The following is a 19,843-nucleotide window of genomic DNA, read 5'->3' as shown; positions in this document are numbered from 1 at the left end:
GGTATGCCTGGGCTGTTGAGCATCTCCATTAGTCCTCTAATCAGGGTGCCCCTTCAGGAGGATCTCCTGTTGCAGCAGCGAGTGGAGGGTTCTCCACCTGAACCTGTGAGCACTCCTCCTTCATCCGTGAAGATTGAACAGTGACAACTGACAGCTTTTGACCTCTCGCCTGAAGTCTTTAATGTTATTTTGGCAACTAGGCGTCCCTCCACCAAGATGTTATATGCCTTCCTTTAGAGCAAATTTATGGCACAGTTTACAGCCTAAAAGGTTGACCCTTTATCTGCACCACTTTCCCACGTTCTTTTGGTTATTGTTACTTTGGCCCAGCAGTGCTCAGCATTGTACATGTTGAAGGGTTATATATCTGCTAGCTCAGCCTTTCTGCCGCTGCCAGATCAGCCTTCCCTTTTCAAATTCCCTATTGTAAATAGGTTCCTTAAGTGTCTTCAACACATGTTCCCTCCAGTTCCCTTTGTTATGCTTCAAAGGGACCTCAATTTTGTTCTTACTTTTCTAATGTGTGCTCCCTTTGAGCTGCTTCATAGCTGCCCTTTTAGGCTCCTCACCATCAAGATGGCTTTTCTGGTAGCAATTTAATCCATCTGGAGGGTCAGTGAACTGCAGGTGCTGTCATCTCAGACTCCGTACATCTCGTTTTACCCAGAGAAACTGGTCCTTCGGACTCTGGCATCCTTCTTGCTGAAGGTAGTCAACCTGTTCTAAATAGACCAGTCTATATCATTGCCTACCTTTTACGCATCGCCTCATCCCTCTAAGAAAGAGGAGAGACTCCACCGGATGGACTGGAAAAGAGCGTTGTCATTCTACCTCGATCAACTCTTCATGGATTATGTGGGATCCAAGAAGGGGAAAGCAGTGCATATACGATCCATTTCCCGATGAATCATGATCTTAAGATCTGCTATGCATTGGCCAAGAAGCGACCCTTGGATGGCTTACAGGCTCATTCCACTAGAACCAAGGCTGGGACCACTTTGTTAGCACGTGGTGTTCTGTTCCTGGACATCTGTCAGACTGCAACGAAAGCTTCACTGCACCGTTCGCTGCTTTGTTCACCAAGCACTACTGGCTGGACAGGCCAGTCCATCGGGATATACACTTTCTGGTGTAAATCAGGTTCACAGACTCTTCTCTTGGGAAGTATTGCTTGGGTATCTAGTCTAAAGAAAGGGATAGGGCTGTTCCCTTTTCAGGGCTCTAGTTTCGCACTGCATTGGTCAGTGTTCTTCATGGCTCCGTGCTCCTGGGGTGGAAAGTCGCAAAAAGAAACTGACTTCAGAGTGCCGCGGTGGCGCCTATATTTGCACTGTGCACGTCTTCCAGCGCTCACTACGCCACGCAAAGCCGAGTGACACCACCTACCGGCACGCATGGGCACTGCTCACAAAAAAACTTTAACGCCTGGGTGTAATTCTGAGGTAAGGAATCTGCAGCTAGGTAATCTTTACCAGATAAGGTGGAACTGAAGGAGCTTGTTCAGCCGCCTCACATTCTACACACCCACCCGCCAGCTCCGATCCGCCAGCCTCGCCCTCGCCTCCGTCCCATGAATCCGCAAATCCACCGTCGGAGGAAGATCCTTCTCCTACCTGGCGGCCAAGACATGGAACTCCCTCCCCACCCACCTTCAGATGACCCAGGACCATCTCTCCTTCAGAAAGCAACTCAAGACCTGGCTGTTCGAGCAGTAGCGAATCCCCCCCCAGAACCCCCCCCCCCGCCCCCTCCAAGCGCCTTGAGACCCTAGCGGGTGAGTAGCGCGCTCTACAAATTTGCTGATTGATTGATACTCACGCTCACTCTCCCTTTCACGCCACTGTGCGTAAAATAATCTAAGAGTGGAGCTGAGGATCATTCGCAATGTGTTGTGGACTAAGGGAAGTCACTACAACTACTGACTTGAAGTTTCTTTGCAGAAAAACAACTTATGTCAGGACGCTTAGGTGATTGAGGTCAACTTTTCTCTGAAGTAAGTGTGGGCAGCGGAATATGGCATTTTTTTGCTAGCGGAGTACTAACAACAAGAATATATGTGATGGAGTTAACAACTCTTTAACCACATTGGTGCTAAGGCAATTCCCGCTGGGTGCTGATTGATTGATAATCCCATTGTTCATGACAAGGTCAGCTCGTCATAAGCACAGCTCCTGTGCACTGCATGACGAGCTGACCTTGTCATGAGCATGGAAGGGGTTAAGAAGGTATAATTGCGCATCACATAGGATAGCAGCAAGAAACCGATACAAACCCTGATTTTCTTTCTTCTTTCATTTCCCTTGATAGAAAACTGGACTGTGACTATAAGAACGTTGACCCTCTCTCGCCCATAGGAATGGAGTGAAAAGCTAAATATACCACTAAGGAGTGTGCCTGGAGACCGTGCATGGGGAGCAGGACCACCTTATTAATGATACGGGTACAGCAAGACAGTGATTACCCAGAACTAACTAGTAAATGATGGTCTATAGAGGCAAAAGAGCCCTCACGCTGGTACCTAACAAACGTGAGCGCCTCGTTTCCGAAAATACAATTTGAGCAAAGGATTGAAGAACTGGCCCATGATGCACTCATGAAGAAGGGAAAGGACTTCAAGGTGGTCCTCTCAGCCTACGACATTGGAATTTAAAGTCAGTTCACAAAGACAAGTGGTTTTTTCACAGTTAAGAGATTTTGGAAATTCACAATGGTTCCTGGTGCCCTGGTCCTTCCACTCCGCTTGAATGGTGGCGTCTCTCACCTATTGATGTAAGACGGCAGCACAGTATAAATAGGCGCGCAGGTTATGGCCGCCAATGAGAAGAAAACCACTTGAACGTACTGTGAAATCAGATGGCTGTATGGGAAAAAGGAATATGTTGTGTTTGAGGCTAATCAGACTCTAGGACACAAGAAAAGGTGAGCAGTTGTGACGTAGATTAAAAAGGTGGGTAAAAGAAGTCTCAATTTAAACAGAAGTAAGAAGAGAGGATTTCGGTTTCTTGGAATGGACAGTGTCATTCGCCATTTGTGTTGGAATGGGGTAGAGTTCAATGCAATACATACACTTAAGATTTTCTTCTGATTTCTTACATCCTTTGGCAATTCTCCCCTCTTCCTGCCTTTTACCCACTTTTTCCTCATGTTATTCCTGAGAACTATTGTTACAGGTAAGTAACACAATTAGTTCGATATTGATTTTTAAGCAGGCTCATTGTAATAAAAGGTAACGATAATGCATCCCACGTTGTTTTAGACTTGGTTGTAATGTGCCTGGAAAATTACATGATACCTTTTAGTTTTTCTCTTACATGGTTGCTGAGTATAAATGAGCACTTCTAATAATGCAAATGGTGGTGAATTTGGGTACCCTGATAATCTCTATTCTTAATGGCCCTGATTAAAAGTATGTTGGAAAAGGGGTAGGTTTTGACCTCGTATGAGGTATTTACCAGGTGTAAATGCACTGGACAGCAAGCCAATTTGGTATTTATTGCAACAAAATGTGCGTAGTTTGCATTTTTACCACATTTTTCACCAGATAATTTTTGTTAGGTTCGACCTGCAATAATCTGTCCGAGTCAGTGCGATAATTAGGATATTACTCAAAATTTGAAACCGGAGTTTGCGCAGCGATCAGGGGGCATAAGACTAATGCAAGTCTTTCGGTCCTCAAATGTAATCAAATGTGCAGTGCTTTAATGATGCCGCTAATTTTCTTTTGTAGTCACTTTCCCTGTTTAGTGGGCACTCTGGCTAGGGTTAGCACTTGATGTATAGTTCTTGCGAAATGGAGCATTATTGAAAAGCACTGCAGAGATGGGTCTCTGTGTGGCTTTTCTTCCCAGTTGTTTTACAATAAAAATGAGAAACACTTGTCAGCTCACCTTACATCCCCTCCTATGTTAACTTACCCTTCAACGCCTTTAAACACCACTGTGCTGTAATATGACTTTGATCTTTCTTTGCTGCACTCTACTTTAAATTTAAGCATGCCTTATTTCCTTGCGGACTTCTCTCACTCCCTATTCCTCCCCAGATTTGAGTGCTCACAATTTGTAACACAGTTGTGATCTGACACTGTTATAGGTGTGTGTATGTAAACCTTATTTAGTACAACAGGAGGATTTTGCACATGTAAACGCACCTCTTTGTAGCAAGGGTAGACGTTCACTTCTTGTTAGGCTCTTGAGTGATTCTTCATTGTCCTTGGTTCAGGAATCAATATTTGCATTTAAGAAATGCTCACTGCTGTCAATTTTTTTATGAAAAAGAGGGGGTGAAGGGGTATTATCCTGGTTTTGCCAGCATTTCCTTTTGTGGTAACAATTGTGTTTTGTTTTTTCTCCAGGCTGCAAAACTCGCAAATTATGCAAAATACCAGCGTCTTTGTGATTCTCTTTTCTGCCTTTTTGGGTTTGTGTTCGTCTCCTCCAGACTGGGTATCTTTCCATTTTGGTAAGTGCATGAAGTTTTCTGTCCTGTTGATCATACACACAGGAACAGCTTACTGTGATCACCACACATTATAAAACCTGTTTACTTGGTTCGCGTTTTTCCAGTATTGGATCTTTGATAGATTTACATGCTTGAATTACACCCTTATGTTGAGCTGGCAATCCCAGCCTGACGATTAAAGTTTTTTTTTTGTGTTCAAATCTTTGTTATTAAACAATAACAAAGAGGAGAGCGGCAATAAAGCATCGGTATTCATACAAACATATTGGAGTGATGCCGAAATCAATCATATGTCAATACATATAAAATGATACAGGAAATAAAGAAGAAAGGTATATAAAACAAGACAATAATCATCATTCCGGATCTAAAAAAGAGGTGATAACAAATTAACAAACAATAATCAAACAGCATCGCATTATTACTGTTACATACATTTCCGTAGAAGCCTTTCCATCTATAGTCAGACATGTAATACCATGCAATACCTCGTCATCCCTGCGGAGTAAGTCTCCAGTTATTGTGCCCATTTAATATGGATCGTACCCAGTGCCTTCTGTGCGGAAGTTACCCCAAGGAGTAACTAAGCGTTGAATTAGTCGGACAGTGTCTTATGGTGGGTCGAAGGGGAAGGAGGCCTGATCTAAGAAGGACCACAATTTATTGTTAGTGACCTGCCATGGTGACGTGTGTAGAGCGGGATTGTCAGTGCCTCTAATGCAGGACAGCCACTCCCTCCAGGCATTGAAGGAGACCTCTGCCGCTGCTTTCCAGTTGCATAGGATAACCTTGCATGCCAGTGTTAGCAAGAGGTCCAGAAGTTGGTGGTCATGGTCTCCCTTTAATATTGGATCTATGGCTCCCAGGATGATATAAATGAATTCCCTTGAGGGATGTATGGCAAATATGTGTCCAATATAATCAAAGATCTTGGCCCAATATGTGTGAAGCATGGGGAAATTAAATAACATGTGTGGGAGATCACCAACGTCCAATGAGCAGTTCCAGCATGTTGGTGTGTCTCGCAGGCCAACCTTAAATAGTCTCTGTGGGGTCCAGAATGTCCTGTTGAGTATCATATACTTGGTCTGCGACAGTATCGGCGAGACCTTGTGTGTAAGTGCCGACGCATGTATCCTGACCCAGTCTATGTCTATACCAGTGTTGTTTGGTTCTGCTTCCCATTTGATTTCATTACGTCTCATCGATTTGTTGGGTGCTGGTGCAAGTAGTTTATATATTTTTGAGACGAAATGTCCCGAGGATTGGAAGTGCGGGAGCATAGATTTTAGCCAAGGTGTCGCTGGCTTGAATGTTCGTGTGGACAGAGCCGATTTTAGCTTCAGAAAAGCGTAGAAGTCAATCGGTGATAGGGAGTGCCTAGACTGCAGAGTCGAGAAGGGCAATGGTATGTTATTCTCATAGAGATCTGAAATCACATTAATACCTCCATCAGACCAGTGGTCCCATATGGGGGGGCGAGCCGTTAATTTTAATCAATGGGTTGCGCCATAAAGATGCAGAGGTTGATTTGTGGATTTGCAGACCAGTCTTGTGAAGGTGATCTAATTGCAAAAGTGCTCTTTTGGTATTGAGCATGATGTATTTAGAGTGTGTAAGGTGTGAGAGGTCCATTGTAAGTACAGCAGAAAGCGGGGCCTTGCCTATAATGGATTTTTCAATGTCAATCCATAGAGGCGTATATTTAGGGTCTTCGGCAAACCAGGAAGCACCCTGCTTGCAGAGAAAGGCGGCTTGGTAATGTCTGAAATTGGGTAAACCTATACCCCCTTTAAGTTTTGGAAGTTGTAATTTTTTCATGGCAATTCTCGGTTTCTTCCCTTTCCACAGGAAGTCCGTGAATGACTTCTCTATTTTATGCAGAAAATCTTTCGTGAAGGTCATGGGGAGCATACACGCCATATAATTTACCAAGGGGCTGATCATCATCTTTAACGTCTCTGCTCTACCCCACCACGAGAGGAATTTCAGCGACCAACCATCTAATAGTTTTTGTATTTTCTTATAGAGTATATCCTCATTGATTTTCAGGGTGGTTATCAAATCCCTCTCGAATTCCATACCTAAATATTTAAAACTCTTCGGCTGCCAGGTAAGTCCGGAGTCACCCAGGATATTTTTGTCACTCAGGTTGTTTAGTAATTTCACGCTGTTTTATCCTTATTCAGGGAGTATCCGGACACACACGAAAATTCTTCAATCGTAGTGAGTAAAGCCGGTATGGCTTTATCAGCCTTTTCACTCAAGACCAGCACATCATCAGCGTAGGCCGTGAGTTTAATTGTGCAGTCTGTGAATGGAATTCCTGCAATGTCAGGGTTTTCCCTTATATAGTACAGAAAGGGTTCAATTGCCAGGAGGAATAAGGACGGGGACAAGGGGCAGCCTTGCCTAGTACCTTGTTCTAGGTTAAAAGGGGAGGAAAAAGCACCACCAGCTCTCACTCTAGCGGAGGGACAGGCATAGAGGGACATGACTAATTTAGTAAATAGAGGACCCAGGTCGAATTTATGTAGTACCGCATTCAAGTATGTCCAATCCACTTTGTCGAACGCTTTCTCAGCGTCTAATGTAATCGCTACAGTGGGTGTGGATAAGGGCCTCGCCTTTTCAATAACGTGAGCCAGAATTCTAGTGTTGTCACTCGACAGCCTGTTTTTCAGGAATCCCGCTTGCGATGGATGTATTAAGGACGGCAAAACCTTCTGGATGCGTCTTGCTAGAATCGAGGCCAGGAGCTTGCAGTCTACGTTTATCAGCGAGATAGGTCTGTAGTTTTTAGGGAGTCCTTGCCTTCCTTGGGTATAACTGCAATTACGGCTTCGGCCATAGTTCCCTTAACCTCTCCTGTGGTACTAATTTCCTGGAAGACCTCTAATAGCGGAGTGGCGAGAACATGGGCGAAGGTCTTATAAAATGGTGCTTTGTAGCCATCTGGGCCAGGGGCTTTCCCCTTTTTGAGGGATTTGATCGCGGTAATAACCTCTGATTCAGATACCGGTTCGTTCAAGGACTCCCTTTCTGTGGACGTGAGTGTTGGAAGTGTACAATTTGAGAGGTACGTCTCCATTTTTCCTCTGTCAACGTGTACGTTCCTAGCATAAAGTTTTCCGTAGAATTCTTTGAAGATGTTTGCAATTTTATTGGGGTCAGAGCTAGGAGTGCCATTCTCATCTAGCAGAGAAGTAATGGCGTTTTTTTTAATTTTAAATTTAAGATATGCCGCTAGTCCTTTCCCTGCCTTATTAGAATCACAGGGCTAGCCAGATACCCGCCTTCTCACTGATAAGTTTGTTATAGGTGTATTTTCGGTTGGACAGTTCAGACAGGACCTCAGGGTTTCTATCATTCAGGTATTTGCGCTGGAGTTGTGAGATCTCCTCTTCTACTTTCAGCAAGGCCGCGGTGCGGTTCTTGTTAATTGCAGAGGATATTTTTATGATAAGTCCCCGTATGGTGGATTTTAGTGCCTCCCACCGAATGGTATCTGAAGTGTCTCCTTTTTTGTTTGTCATTAAGAAATCTTTAATGGCGTTGTCAATGGTTTCTTTGTGTTTTGTGTCGTTAAGAATAGCGTCGTTGAATCTCCACATGGACTGACGAGTAGTCGGTTTAACATTGGACAGTGTGAGAGAGACGCAGGAGTGATCAGAGACTAATCTGGGAGCAATGTCCGAATCCTCAACTCTGGCCAACGCGTTTTTAGATATGAGTATGTAGTCAATTCTCGAGAACGAGTCATGTGGTGGGGAGTAAAAAGAATAGTCTCTACCATCAGGATGTAATAGGCGCCACGTGTCTATCATATGGAACCTACTGCACAGCGTCATGAACGCCTTATGGGCTCTACCTGGGCGAAAGACGCATTTGGAGTCTCTATCTAGTACCGGATCAAACGGAAGATTGAAGTCGCCCGCCAGAATATGAACTGCCGTGTCTGGGATGGAGTTGATCTGTTTCGTGAGGCCTAGCCAGAAAGACGGGTCATGTGCATTAGGGGCATATATTGTCGTAATAAAGAATTCAGTATCGTCTTTGAGTAGTTTCGCCGAAACCCATCTACCCTTCGTGTCTGTTGTAGAGGAGATCACCTCAACGTTTGCAGATTTTGCTACGAGCATCACCACCCCGTTTTTTTTAGAGATTGCCTCAGAGCCTATTACCTCAGTGTAGTATTTGTTGCGTAGTGTGTGAAATTGCTTCGTTTCCAGCTTTGTCTCCTGCAACAGGGCTATGTCACCACATTGCCTACGCATATAATCAAGTATCTTCTGGCGTTTAACCGGTTGGTTAAGGCCTTTCACATTCAACGATAATATTTTAAGGTTAGCTATAGTGGTTGTCCCTATTGGAGTATCTATAACAGGAGCCATCAATTATATAACATCTGATATTGTCTCATAACACATGTATATGCATAGGATTTAGATCGTAAAGAGAGCATTAGACATTTGGCAGTATCTGCAGTAGCATAGCTTGTATTGGTTGCAGGGCTAGCACAATATGCAGGAAGTTGAAGGACATAATGTAAGCTTCGGAATGCAATGTGATACGGTGGATGCAAAGTAGGATGCAAAATGGGATGCAAAATAGAAAAAACAAAGCAAAACAATATACAAAATGTGAAAACAATCCCTCCCCTCTCCCCTACAAACCTCCCTCCACCCTCCTCCCTCACCCACAGCCCACCCCTCCCTCCCCAATAGTAGAAAAGGAACATGGCGACTCGGGAATGACGACCTCGAGACCGCCTCCAAACAGCTTACTCATAACTATTGATCCTTGGGGCTGCAACCCCAATTTAGCGAAAAGTGAAACAGGTACGTAGGCAACGAGAAACAACAATGATGCCATAACATTGAGTTCAGCAAAAGCCACTACATTAATTGTGGAAGCGGGAGCTAAGCACATCAGAATAGCGGGTTAAGCACCATGGGTCTGCATAAAACCAAAGAAGTGTGCTACAGAATAAAGCTATAGCGTAATACGTTATTTTAAGGCATAAGAACATCAGTGTGGTAATCTAGAAACAGCAAGGACTTGAGAGATCGTCCTGACATAGTTCCGGATTGTGGAAGATTCGCTGGCAGAGGACCCAAAAGGCTTGTGGAACAGAACAGAACAGGCCGTCAGATGGGCAGAATTTAAGTAAGCAATGAACAAACCTATTTCGGCCAAAAGACAGTCTTACTTAGTTCAGATCAGATTAGGTGCATTATGAGGAGCCAGGAAACATTAGAGTGACAGCACCGGTAGTCAAAAACTCATCCTAGGCTGGATGAAGAGGCTCCCTGTTGAGTTGAGGGGGAGACCTCCATGTTGCCATCTCCCTGGCTGGACAAGTGTTGTCGCAATTTTCGCGGGTCAGAGAACACATGAGTCACGCCTTGTATTGTTACTTTAAACTTTGTCGGACCTATGAAGCCATACATGTAACCAAGTGACTTCAGTTGTGGTCTCAACGCAAGGAAAGCTTTCCTGATTTCCATAGTCTCCTTACTGAAGTCTTGTGAAATGAAGATTTTGTGGCCTTTCCATAGCACATGGTTATGTTTGCGGACGAAGGTAAGTATCTGCTCTGTGTGTTGGTATCTTTGCGGTTTGCACACAATCGCTCTCGGGCCCTTCTGCTCTTTGGTAATTTGTCCCGGTACTCTATGTGCTCTATCAAACTCCAGTGGCTGAGTGAAGGTTAAATTTGTGGCCTGTGTAAACCGCTGCTCAAGGAAGGGTATGCAAGAGTCATGGGATTCCTCTGATTTTTCTGGCATACCAAAAATTCTCAGGTTCCCCCTTCTATTTCTATCTTCCAATTCCGCAACTTTCCTCACAAGATGGTCTGAACACAGGGAGAGATTCTTGATGGCTCCACATGTTCTATTTTCGAAGTCTTCCAATTTACTTATCCTGCTCTCGGACTCCGTTAGTCTCGAATTGATGACTTTGATGTCCTGGGGGATTGCAACAACCTCCTCTTTGGTGGATTTGGCCAAGTCCCTAACTTCTTCCAGTCTGCTCAGTATTGTTTCTATAGCTTCTGCCATTACCTTATTTCCTTTGACTGGCGTCGGTGGGTCAGATTTCAGGCGCTTAGAATTTTTACCATTTTCCTTGTCCCCCATTGTTAAGTTGTTCACTGCAACTTGGTGATGTTTAGCCGCCGGTTATCAATGCACGCCACCAAGCCCACTTAGAACACAGTTGTTGACCTGTAACTATCCTGGTAGTGCCTTGATGTTCACCAACCTCACAGCACTGAGACTGAATTGTGTTGAGACAGTGCAGGGCAGCACGTTAGATACCTCTCCTGCCTTATTCTGGTGGTTGTGAGTAGTGAATAGCGATTTACTGATAGGGAGTTATACGTATATTACCAGCATAGTAGCTGCAGACCTCCCCATGAACACTCATCTGCAGTAGCCGCCATTTTGTACATTGCGTATGTTTACTCCTTGTAAATATCAAATGCAAATGGCTGCTGTAAAGGTTTAACCAGCATAACTCACAGTACTACAGTGTTTTGTCCACATAAGGGTGTTCCAGGTCACAGAGACTTAATTGCTTAGCAGATCCTCTCACGTATTTTCAACCATTTCAATTCAGCTCTGACATTCAAACACGATCTAGGCTCTGTGGGCGCTTACAGTTTTATGGGTAATTGCAGCGTCATTTTCGAGAAATGTGCATGGGCGGGAGGTTTAATTGCTGCATTCAGTTCCTCGTGGTCATAGACAGCTGCCACAGCAACGATTACGGTATCAGAACTCAGGATGACTCAAGCGCGATGCCAGACGCGCTGGGGAGCCGCCATTTTCAACAGTTAGTTCACGCGCCCTTTCTTCTACACAATTATACGGTCGCCAGCAGCCTCATCCGCGAGGTCCGTTTACTCACGATTCTGCTGCTGCAGCTTGTGGGTCCACAATCGTGCTTCTCCTTGGGCGGGCATTCCCAGTCAGTGTGTTATGACACGACCGGAGCTCCGGGAGACCGCGTGGATGTGTCCGGGAGCGGGCTCCGTAGTGCAGCGCAGGTACCTCCGGTCGGGGCAAAACTGACAGTTTAGTCCCGTTTCCTCGATCGGATCTGGCTCAAACTTCCCTCATCGCCAGTTCTAGTGTTCCGACAGCCAGGCACTCGTTTTTGCCAGAAACAGAGTCGGATTGCAGCTCCTTTCAGCGCATTTAGTCACAGCCGCTCGGAGGAGGAAAGAATTACGCCGCCATTTCTCCGGCGTCCAAGCCACGCCCCTGACGATTAAAGTTTTAAGCACGTTGATGTATGACCAATACCAATGGTCGAGAACTAGAGTCAGAAGTTAGTGCGCAATTTCCTACCAGCATGTAATGGCTCTCGGATCTTGTTTAGTATACTTTCTAAAGTCTATAGGTTCACTGGTTTGTTTTTACCATGCATGATAATTCCTGCAGACATCCATAATATCGGTCTTTTGTTGAACTCCTACACTGGCTAACATCAGTTTTAAGAGTGGATGGATTCTGTTTACTTTTGCCTTACCTTGCCTGTATAGTGGTAGGAACTCATAATTAATGTGCATGATAGGTCTGTAGACTTGTTTATCAAGAATTTATCTTTTATAGATGTTCTTTCTTTGACTATTCTCTACCTTAATGCTGGAACCATTGGTTCCTTATTACCATTGCCCAATTAAAGACTACAGTGCAAAATGTTTAAAACATCTCAACTCTGCTTTTTATTCTCCAGCGTTGAGTTATAGATTATTTGGATAAGCTGCTGTACAAACTTATCTTTCAGAAAATAGAAATAATTATTTATTAATGCATTTTTTCATGCTTTAATTCCATGTTTTCTGCTTCCATCACTGACTGGTTCCTCGGTTAGGTGTTGATTACCTTTGTATTCTTGTCTTCTGCACTGTTACCGTCAATCAGATGTTTTTTCACAAGTTTGGAATTGCGAAATACTTTCAAGGATTGTCAAACCTTCACTCAAAGGTGTCGCTTCCTAGAGGATCTGTATGTTGGATGCATCCTCAGCCTTTTCCCGGAGCAGATTCCGACATTGGAATCTGACATGATCAGGCGCCATTTTCTTAAATGAAGACTCCGCTCTATCATGGTATTTTCACTAATAGGCAATCTATTACGTCCTCATTATGGGATTCTGGAGCACTTCTGAAATTGAAAGAAAAACTCCATTTGAAGCAAAGAACGTGTATTTGCAAAAGAAACATTTGATGCCCTGAATGAAAAATGTCCTAGCTATCTTAATGGAAAGTTTCAATTCTATTAAGGATTCGGAGGCGAGGTTTATGCCTTCTCTCTTCACTTTATTTTAACACCATCCAATATTAACACAACTATATTTCCCATGAACCCTTGGGAATAAAGAAGTAAGAAAAAAATGTCCAATCAGTAACAGTACTGTGGCCTCCAATCAGGGACATTCCAGCTCAACATATTCTGTCCTCACTGGCCCTCCATCCTCTTTCGTAGCGCGAAGTCAGCCGATAGATCACTATCATGAGTCTTGTGTGTTTGCATCAGATCCTACAAAAACCAGAAGACTTTGTCATTTATCAGGCAAGAATCTGTCAAAGCCTGTGGGCAAAAAAATCAGTGAGAGGCAGACATTAAGCCATCACCTCACACTATTGCCCCAAAAACAATTCAGCGATAAAACTATTCTGTTTACTCTGATACGGGGAGGGCAATCTTCATCTGAAATCCCTAGGGCGGGATAATCCTCGCCTCCGAGTCCTTAATCAAATTGAAACTTTCCGTTATTATAGCTAGGACATTTTTCATTCTATGTCCGGACTGGAGGCGAGGATTATGCTACTTTAAAGCTTGCTCACCACGAGGTGAGCCATATCCAGCACTGGCTTGAAGAAGAAACTCTTTAAAGTGGAATCCGAGGATCAGTCAGCTGCGTTGAGGATATCCTCCTAACGGGCACCCAAGCCAAATGCCTTAGAGGCCATGGTCCCTCATGTTGAGTGGGCCCCAACATTTTAAGGCTAATTCCTGCCTCCTGTATAACCCATCTAACCCATCTGGCTATCGTGGGGGATGACACCGCCTTGGAAGACTTGCGTAATGCAATAAGTAGTTGTCCCTCTCCCGGGGGACGGAATTCCTCTGTCATTTCCTCATATGCTTTCAAGCAGCGGACCACACATAGCTGAGGGGAGTCCGGGAATTCTGGATAGTTGATTACTCTTGTGTGACATGTTGTACTCCTGTGGAGAGTAAAAGTCACCACATTGGGGGTAAATATCCTGCTCGTGATATCCAGAGCTCTCACGTCTGAGACGCGGCAGCAGGAAATGAGGCAGAGCAGCATGGCCAGCTTAGCTGACAGCTCTTTCTGTGACAGAAAACGATTGGGTTGCTAGGAAAGGAACAGCTTGAGAACCTGATTCACATCCCAAAGGGCTGAGTAACAGGGTTCCGGAGGCAGAGACAGCCTGATACCTCGCAGTAGCCTGCAGACCAGTGGATGATCCCCAACCGCTGAGTTGTTAAGGGGCACATGACCAGCTGAGATGGCTGACCGAAAGGTATTTATTGACCTGTAAGCAAGGCTAAATGAGCCAGAAAACGTAGAATATGGGCTACACCTGCTTCCAGGAGATTAAAGCTCCATCACATACACCAACGTGACCATCTGATCCATGTGGACCTGTACTGTTTGACTGTGCTGTCCACTCCAAGCCTTGGACATGAACTTTTCAACTTTTTCAGAAGGGCCTGGGACTTTCCATCGACTCCTGTAATCTGCCATGCCATTAGCCATAATGAGTTTCCCTGAATCAGAGGATGAGGAACTCGATCGGGGCTCAGTAGGAGAGCTGGAAACTGCGGGAGTAGGAATGGAGAATTCCAGGAGAGTTCCAGAAGAACTGGAAACCAAACTTGAAACCATTACCACCTCCGCACGCTGTCTCCTGACCGGAGCCGTCGCCATCATTGCAAAGGGGGGTGAACGCGTACCCCTGCTTCAGGCTCTAATCCTGGAGCAATACATTTGTGGCCACTGCCAACGAGTCCAGCCTCCAGCTGAAAAAACGTTGAAGTTACCTGTCCAATCCCGAGGCAAAGAGGTCCATCGATAAAGGACCCCAACGGTCGTTCAAGGTCCGTAAGACCTCTGGGTCGAGGCTCCAGAGGCTCGAGGCTCTGAATTTGCGGGATTAAAAGTCCGCTATGTGGTTCTCCTGACCGGGAAGATACTCCGCCGTGACTGACACTTGGTGTTCCAGGCATTATGGTCAAAAGCTGGCGGCCAAGTCCGAAAGGGCTTTGGATCTCTTGCCCCCTAGATGGTTCATATACCGGACTGCTGAGATGTTTTCCATTTTTAAGAGGACAGAGGACTGGATGGAGTTTCTCGTCCAACAACGGACTGCGAAAGAACCTGCTAGGAGTTAGAAGCATTTGATATGTAATCTTCATTCTTCTAGAGACCACAAACGTCCTGTGGAAAACTCGCCACATCTGGCCCCCCAGCCTGCTCTTCTGGCGTCGGATTCTATCACCAGGTCTGGGGCCGTTCCAAGCCTCCGTGTGTTCCAGCCACCACTCGATCTCCTCCCTGGCCTCCACGGACAAAGTCACCTTGTGAGAGTAAAGGCAACCCCTGCCTAAGTAGTTTGCTTTGAGGCGTTGAAGCGCTCGATAATGTAGTGGGCCTGGGAGGATGGCCTGGATGGAGGCGGAGAGGAGACCCACAATCCAGGCCAATTGCCTGAGTGACACCTGAGGTTTGATGGGGGAGTGCCTCAATTCATGTTGAATCTTTGAAACCTTCTTGGTCGGAAGACTGAGAGTGGAGGAAGTGGAGTCTATCACGAAGCCTAGAAATGTAAGGGTCTGGGAAGGCGTCAGGATGGATTTCGTCTCGTTCACCACAAATCCCAGGCCCTGGAGAAGATCCACCACTATTCGGAGGTGGCGCAGAAGTTGATGGGGGCATGCGTCTACGAGGATCATGTCATCCAGGTAAACAATCATTCGTATACATTGAAAATTGAACAACAGAACACAGCACACAAAAGTTCCTACTGACGAGCAAAATTCCAAATTCAGAAATAGATAGTCAGTTTCGAATAGTCTTGATCAATAGTGGAACAGTTTCCAAAATGTTAACTCATAGATGTAGCAAATACACAGCTGACACGTGTTTCGTCTTTGGACTACTTACTCAAGGCTTAGATTGATAATTGTATGCAGAAAAATCAGTAATGAACAATCAAGTCTTCTCCAATACAAACAATCAAAGGTGTGTAGCAATTTCGATATGAATCTGAATGTCGCAATATATCCAAGTAGTCGTTAAAAGTACAACCTGTCAACTGAAAAAATCATCTTGATAAACGAGTCAGAAGCCAAAATGTCAGGCATCTAAATGGTAACGGACATCAATGGAGATCCAATGCGACTTAGTTTCCAACTCCCATTCTGAAGCTTCAACTTTTCTCTTCTGACTCTGACTCATTTATCATGACGATTTTTCCATATTGAAATTGCTACACACCTTTGATCGTTTGCATTGGAGAAGACTTTTTTTTAGTTTTTTTTTTTTAGAAAAGTCAGGAGGCGAAGTTCTGCGGGTGCTGTACAGGTCAGTGTAAAAGTCGGTGAATGTGTGCAGAATATCAAGACTATCCCTGTGACGTACACCAACACTATCAACTATGTCAGGAATATAGTTTAGTTTGAAAAACGAGGTTGGCGTATTTCCATCGCTAGTGCCTTACCAGGTCTTTCACCCTCGCCATATTTCCAGGACGTAAAGTATTTGCTGCGAAATCGGGCCTCTCGTTCTGCAGTATCCTTATAAGTCGGAAAGCTTGTCTCTCAAAGCAACTTCTTGATTCCCCGTCGCGTCCCACCACATGCCCATCTCCAATTGTTTCAGTTCTCTCTCCAATATGCGCAGGTTACGACAGATGTCCTGGAGGACACCAAAGCTTTTTGAGATGCACGTACCCCGAACTGTAACCTTAAAGGCCTCCCAGACCATACCCACATGCGTGACTGACCCTTTATTACGTCTCAAAAAATCAGTTATTTCGTCCCCCAGTTTGGCTTTAAAGACTGCATCCAACAACGCCTCAGGTATGAGCCGCCAACAACGTGGAGTAGCGATAGAGTTAGGGGGGGAAATTGCAAGGCGGACAGGGAAGTGAGCAGAATAAATAACTGGTCCACTGTATGTACCCAGGAAGCTACTCTGGTGACCACCCAATACCCAAACTGGACCAGGAGGATTGCATTGCAGTGTAAAAGGTGCCTTCCCTCCCAGCGGGATGCATGTAACGCCATGCGTCAAGAAGTCCATGGTCATTGAACAGATATTAGAGTGTGTCTTGAGTCTTGGTATAATGATGAGGAAGCAGGTTAGACCTATCCGCCGCAGGACATAAGGCAGTATTAAAGTCACCCCCACAAATGACATGCGTGGAGCCTACTTTGAGAATTTGGCCCTAGAGCGTAGTGAAGTAGTCGGAATCATCAACGTTCGGTCCATAGCAGTAGACGAGCGTGACTGATTGCGTCCCCAGTGTGCCCCTTAGCATACAACTCCTACCAGAGGAGTCGCCATAAGTTCCACCTAGGAGGAAAGGTGTGTTCCTTTTGACTAAAATAAGTGTCCCCCGTAAATAGGTGGAGTAGGAGGACACCTATGTGGCCCATTTGCAAGCGAACGTGGTGGGGCGACGGGGGTCCATGTGTGTCTCTTGCAGCATTGCTATGTGTACCTGGTCCCTGTCAAGATATGTAAGAATTTGCCTGCGACCCCAAAACCTCTAACGTTCCACGTGAGCGAGTTTACATGCAGTGTCTCAATGAGTGGGAACATATTTTGGGAGGAACCTGCTGATGTGAGGTGTCGCATACGAAGTCCTAAGCGTTAATAGGCCAAAGTGCGTTGATAAGCCTATCTGTCGCAGAACAAGGAAAGGGACATTAGAAAATATTAACAGTACCCAGACCACCCCCGCCCACAATAGTACCCCAGTTGTGCTGGTAGTACGTATCCCACCCTAAGCCAGAGAAAACTCAAACAATACAATCCAGGTCAAACAAGACCAACTAGAAAGCAAGTTGTGTGGGGGATCACCCATATGAGGGGGATCGCTGGTGGGCCACAGACACCTCCCCTCCCCCAAAGCAGTAAAACAGCTGCCCCAGAAGCAGGGGGGACAGTGGGAGAAATAAGGGGAGGGTGCTCGGCCCAAATCGGGGCAGAGAAGTACAAATGTCAAATTTATACAGTTAGCCCATTGCGCTGAAATAAGATGCACCTAAGGTGCAGAGTACACTTAGCTGATGTTGGCGTGCCGCATGCAGTTCAAGCCACCAGTTGAAATGAGGTTGTGCCCCGCTATCTGCAGGACTGAAGGTTGTGTGGGAGCATAAAAGCAACATCGCCAAAAACTGACAGTTCAGAGACATCTTGGTGCCTTCCTGTACTATGAGGGGTCATTAGCCGCAGAGGAATGTGGCCTGAAGCTGCAGTCATCGAAATGTCGGCGATGCCAGTGGCATTTGATGCGTTTAAGGTAGTCTTGAACTTGCTGTGGATTCACAAATATGTTTGCTTGCCATGATAGGTGACCTGTAGGCGTGCTGGATACATGAGGGCAAAGTCAATTTGCGCCTTTCGGAGCTTTTGTTTCACCGCCAGGAATTTGCGGCGCGCTTCCAGTACAGCAACGGTGAAGTCCGTATAGATGGTAAATTCCATGCCTTCATATTGTAGTGGCTTATCTCGGCTACGCAGCAGCGAAGAGAAAGAGGATGGAGGGCCAGTGAGGACAGAATATATTGGGTTCGAATGTCCCTGATAGGACATTGTTTTCTTACTACTTCTTTCCCAAGGGTTCATGGTTAATGTAGTTGTGTGTTAATATTGGCTGCTGTTAAAATAAATTGAATAGAGCAGGCATAATCCTCGCCTCCAGTCCTGACAGAATTCTTGTGCTGCTCCTCATTGCTGAAGTATTTCCTAGTGCACAGCTTCCTTCTCTGATCACTTGTAAATACTGCTGAACCAGTTGACGGAAAATAATTTTTGTGGTGTGCATTCCACTCCTGTGCAAGGGTGGTCAGGGAAAATGATCACAAGGCGTTCTGTGTACGATTGTAAGCAGATGACTTCACAACATATCCTTATGTTCCAGACCTCACATTAGATGCAGGGGTGTGCACCTAATTTGAGGTCTGGACCATAATTTGAAACTCTAAGAGAAAAAGCTGTTAATCGATGTTTGCAGCTCAGTAACCTTTCCCATGTTACACTTTTTAAAACCTGTATAAATAAAACATTTTTTCAGAGTCTGTTTTCACGTTCTGATGTGCATAAATATTTGCACTTAACTTAACCAATAAGTGCCTTAACATTCCCACGGTTCAGCATTGTGACAGATAGCCAATCAGTTCATTTTGACAGTCTGCTGAAAGACTGAATTTTATTCTCCTTCTCGTTTTATATGTATGTAGCTAGTGCATACTTTTGATGTCCTTTCACTTTACAAATTCTGACTGATGGGACAAAATGTCTTATTAATGGAGGCATCTAGGGATTGGCAAACCGGGTTTAATTACCAACATGCTTTAAGCAGGCTCTTTTATAATGACCAATATTGGCAGTCTTTTTAAAGGCTTGGTGTTTAATCCGCTGAAGACTGAGGTTACATTGATCAGTGCTGCTTCCATTGGAGCAAGGAAGTTCACGCTCATGCTGTAACAGTCAAATCCCCTTAGACATAGAAGCAATAGATTCTTCATTTTAAGAGGCCCAGCATTTTCCAGTGGACACAGGTTTCACTTTGTTTCTCAACATCTATTAGGAGTAAATAATGACAAGTTTGATGAAGATTATAGATCATCAAGAGTGCTGCAAGCGTTAGATGTACAGCCTTCAACTGACGATGATCTTCCACTTCTCCATCATGAGTTCATCACTATTATTCTAAAGCATGGGATATTTTCCAAAAGGTGCAGAATCCTGCATACTTTTTTTCTCTAAGAGAAATACGATTATCAAGCTTTTGTTGTTTTTAAGTATATTCCAATCAAAATTGAAAACTAGTTTGGATAACCAACTGGGCTGAGTTAAGAACTGGAAAGAGCAATACCCTTATTTAAGGTATCCTTGTACCAAAAAGCAGAAGGTTCTACTGTGAGCTAATGGCACTGTACTGCATGGTAGCACTATGAAGCAGACCTCTGTCTTAAAGTGACAGTATTACATTTTTGTTCACTGAGGCTTCTGCCTACCTAAAACACTCCTGTTTTTTTTTTTATATTAAGGGAGATAATATATATATTTTTTTAAACAAAGACTATCTGAAAAGTAGTTTCTCTTCCAA

The 19,843-nt window shown here is 44.7% G+C and overlaps 1 protein-coding gene across 2 annotated transcripts in view; it reads left to right on the top strand.

Annotated features, from left to right (window-relative positions):
• The window catches only part of CERS5 (ceramide synthase 5), a 369,439-nt gene that overhangs the window by 235,317 nt on the left and 114,279 nt on the right, over positions 1–19,843 (top strand). For both annotated transcript variants that reach the window (XM_078688907.1, XM_078688908.1), the window contains exon 8: positions 4,352–4,458. In XM_078688907.1, the coding sequence (XP_078545033.1) occupies positions 4,352–4,458 (107 nt within the window). The remainder of the gene's footprint in view (positions 1–4,351; positions 4,459–19,843) is intronic.

Source organism: Lissotriton helveticus, chromosome 1_1, assembly GCF_964261635.1.
Source record: "Lissotriton helveticus chromosome 1_1, aLisHel1.1, whole genome shotgun sequence".
NCBI lineage: Eukaryota > Metazoa > Chordata > Amphibia > Caudata > Salamandridae > Lissotriton > Lissotriton helveticus.
The sequence above is the reverse complement of the archived record's forward strand: the minus strand, read 5'-3'. Positions and strand labels throughout refer to the sequence as shown.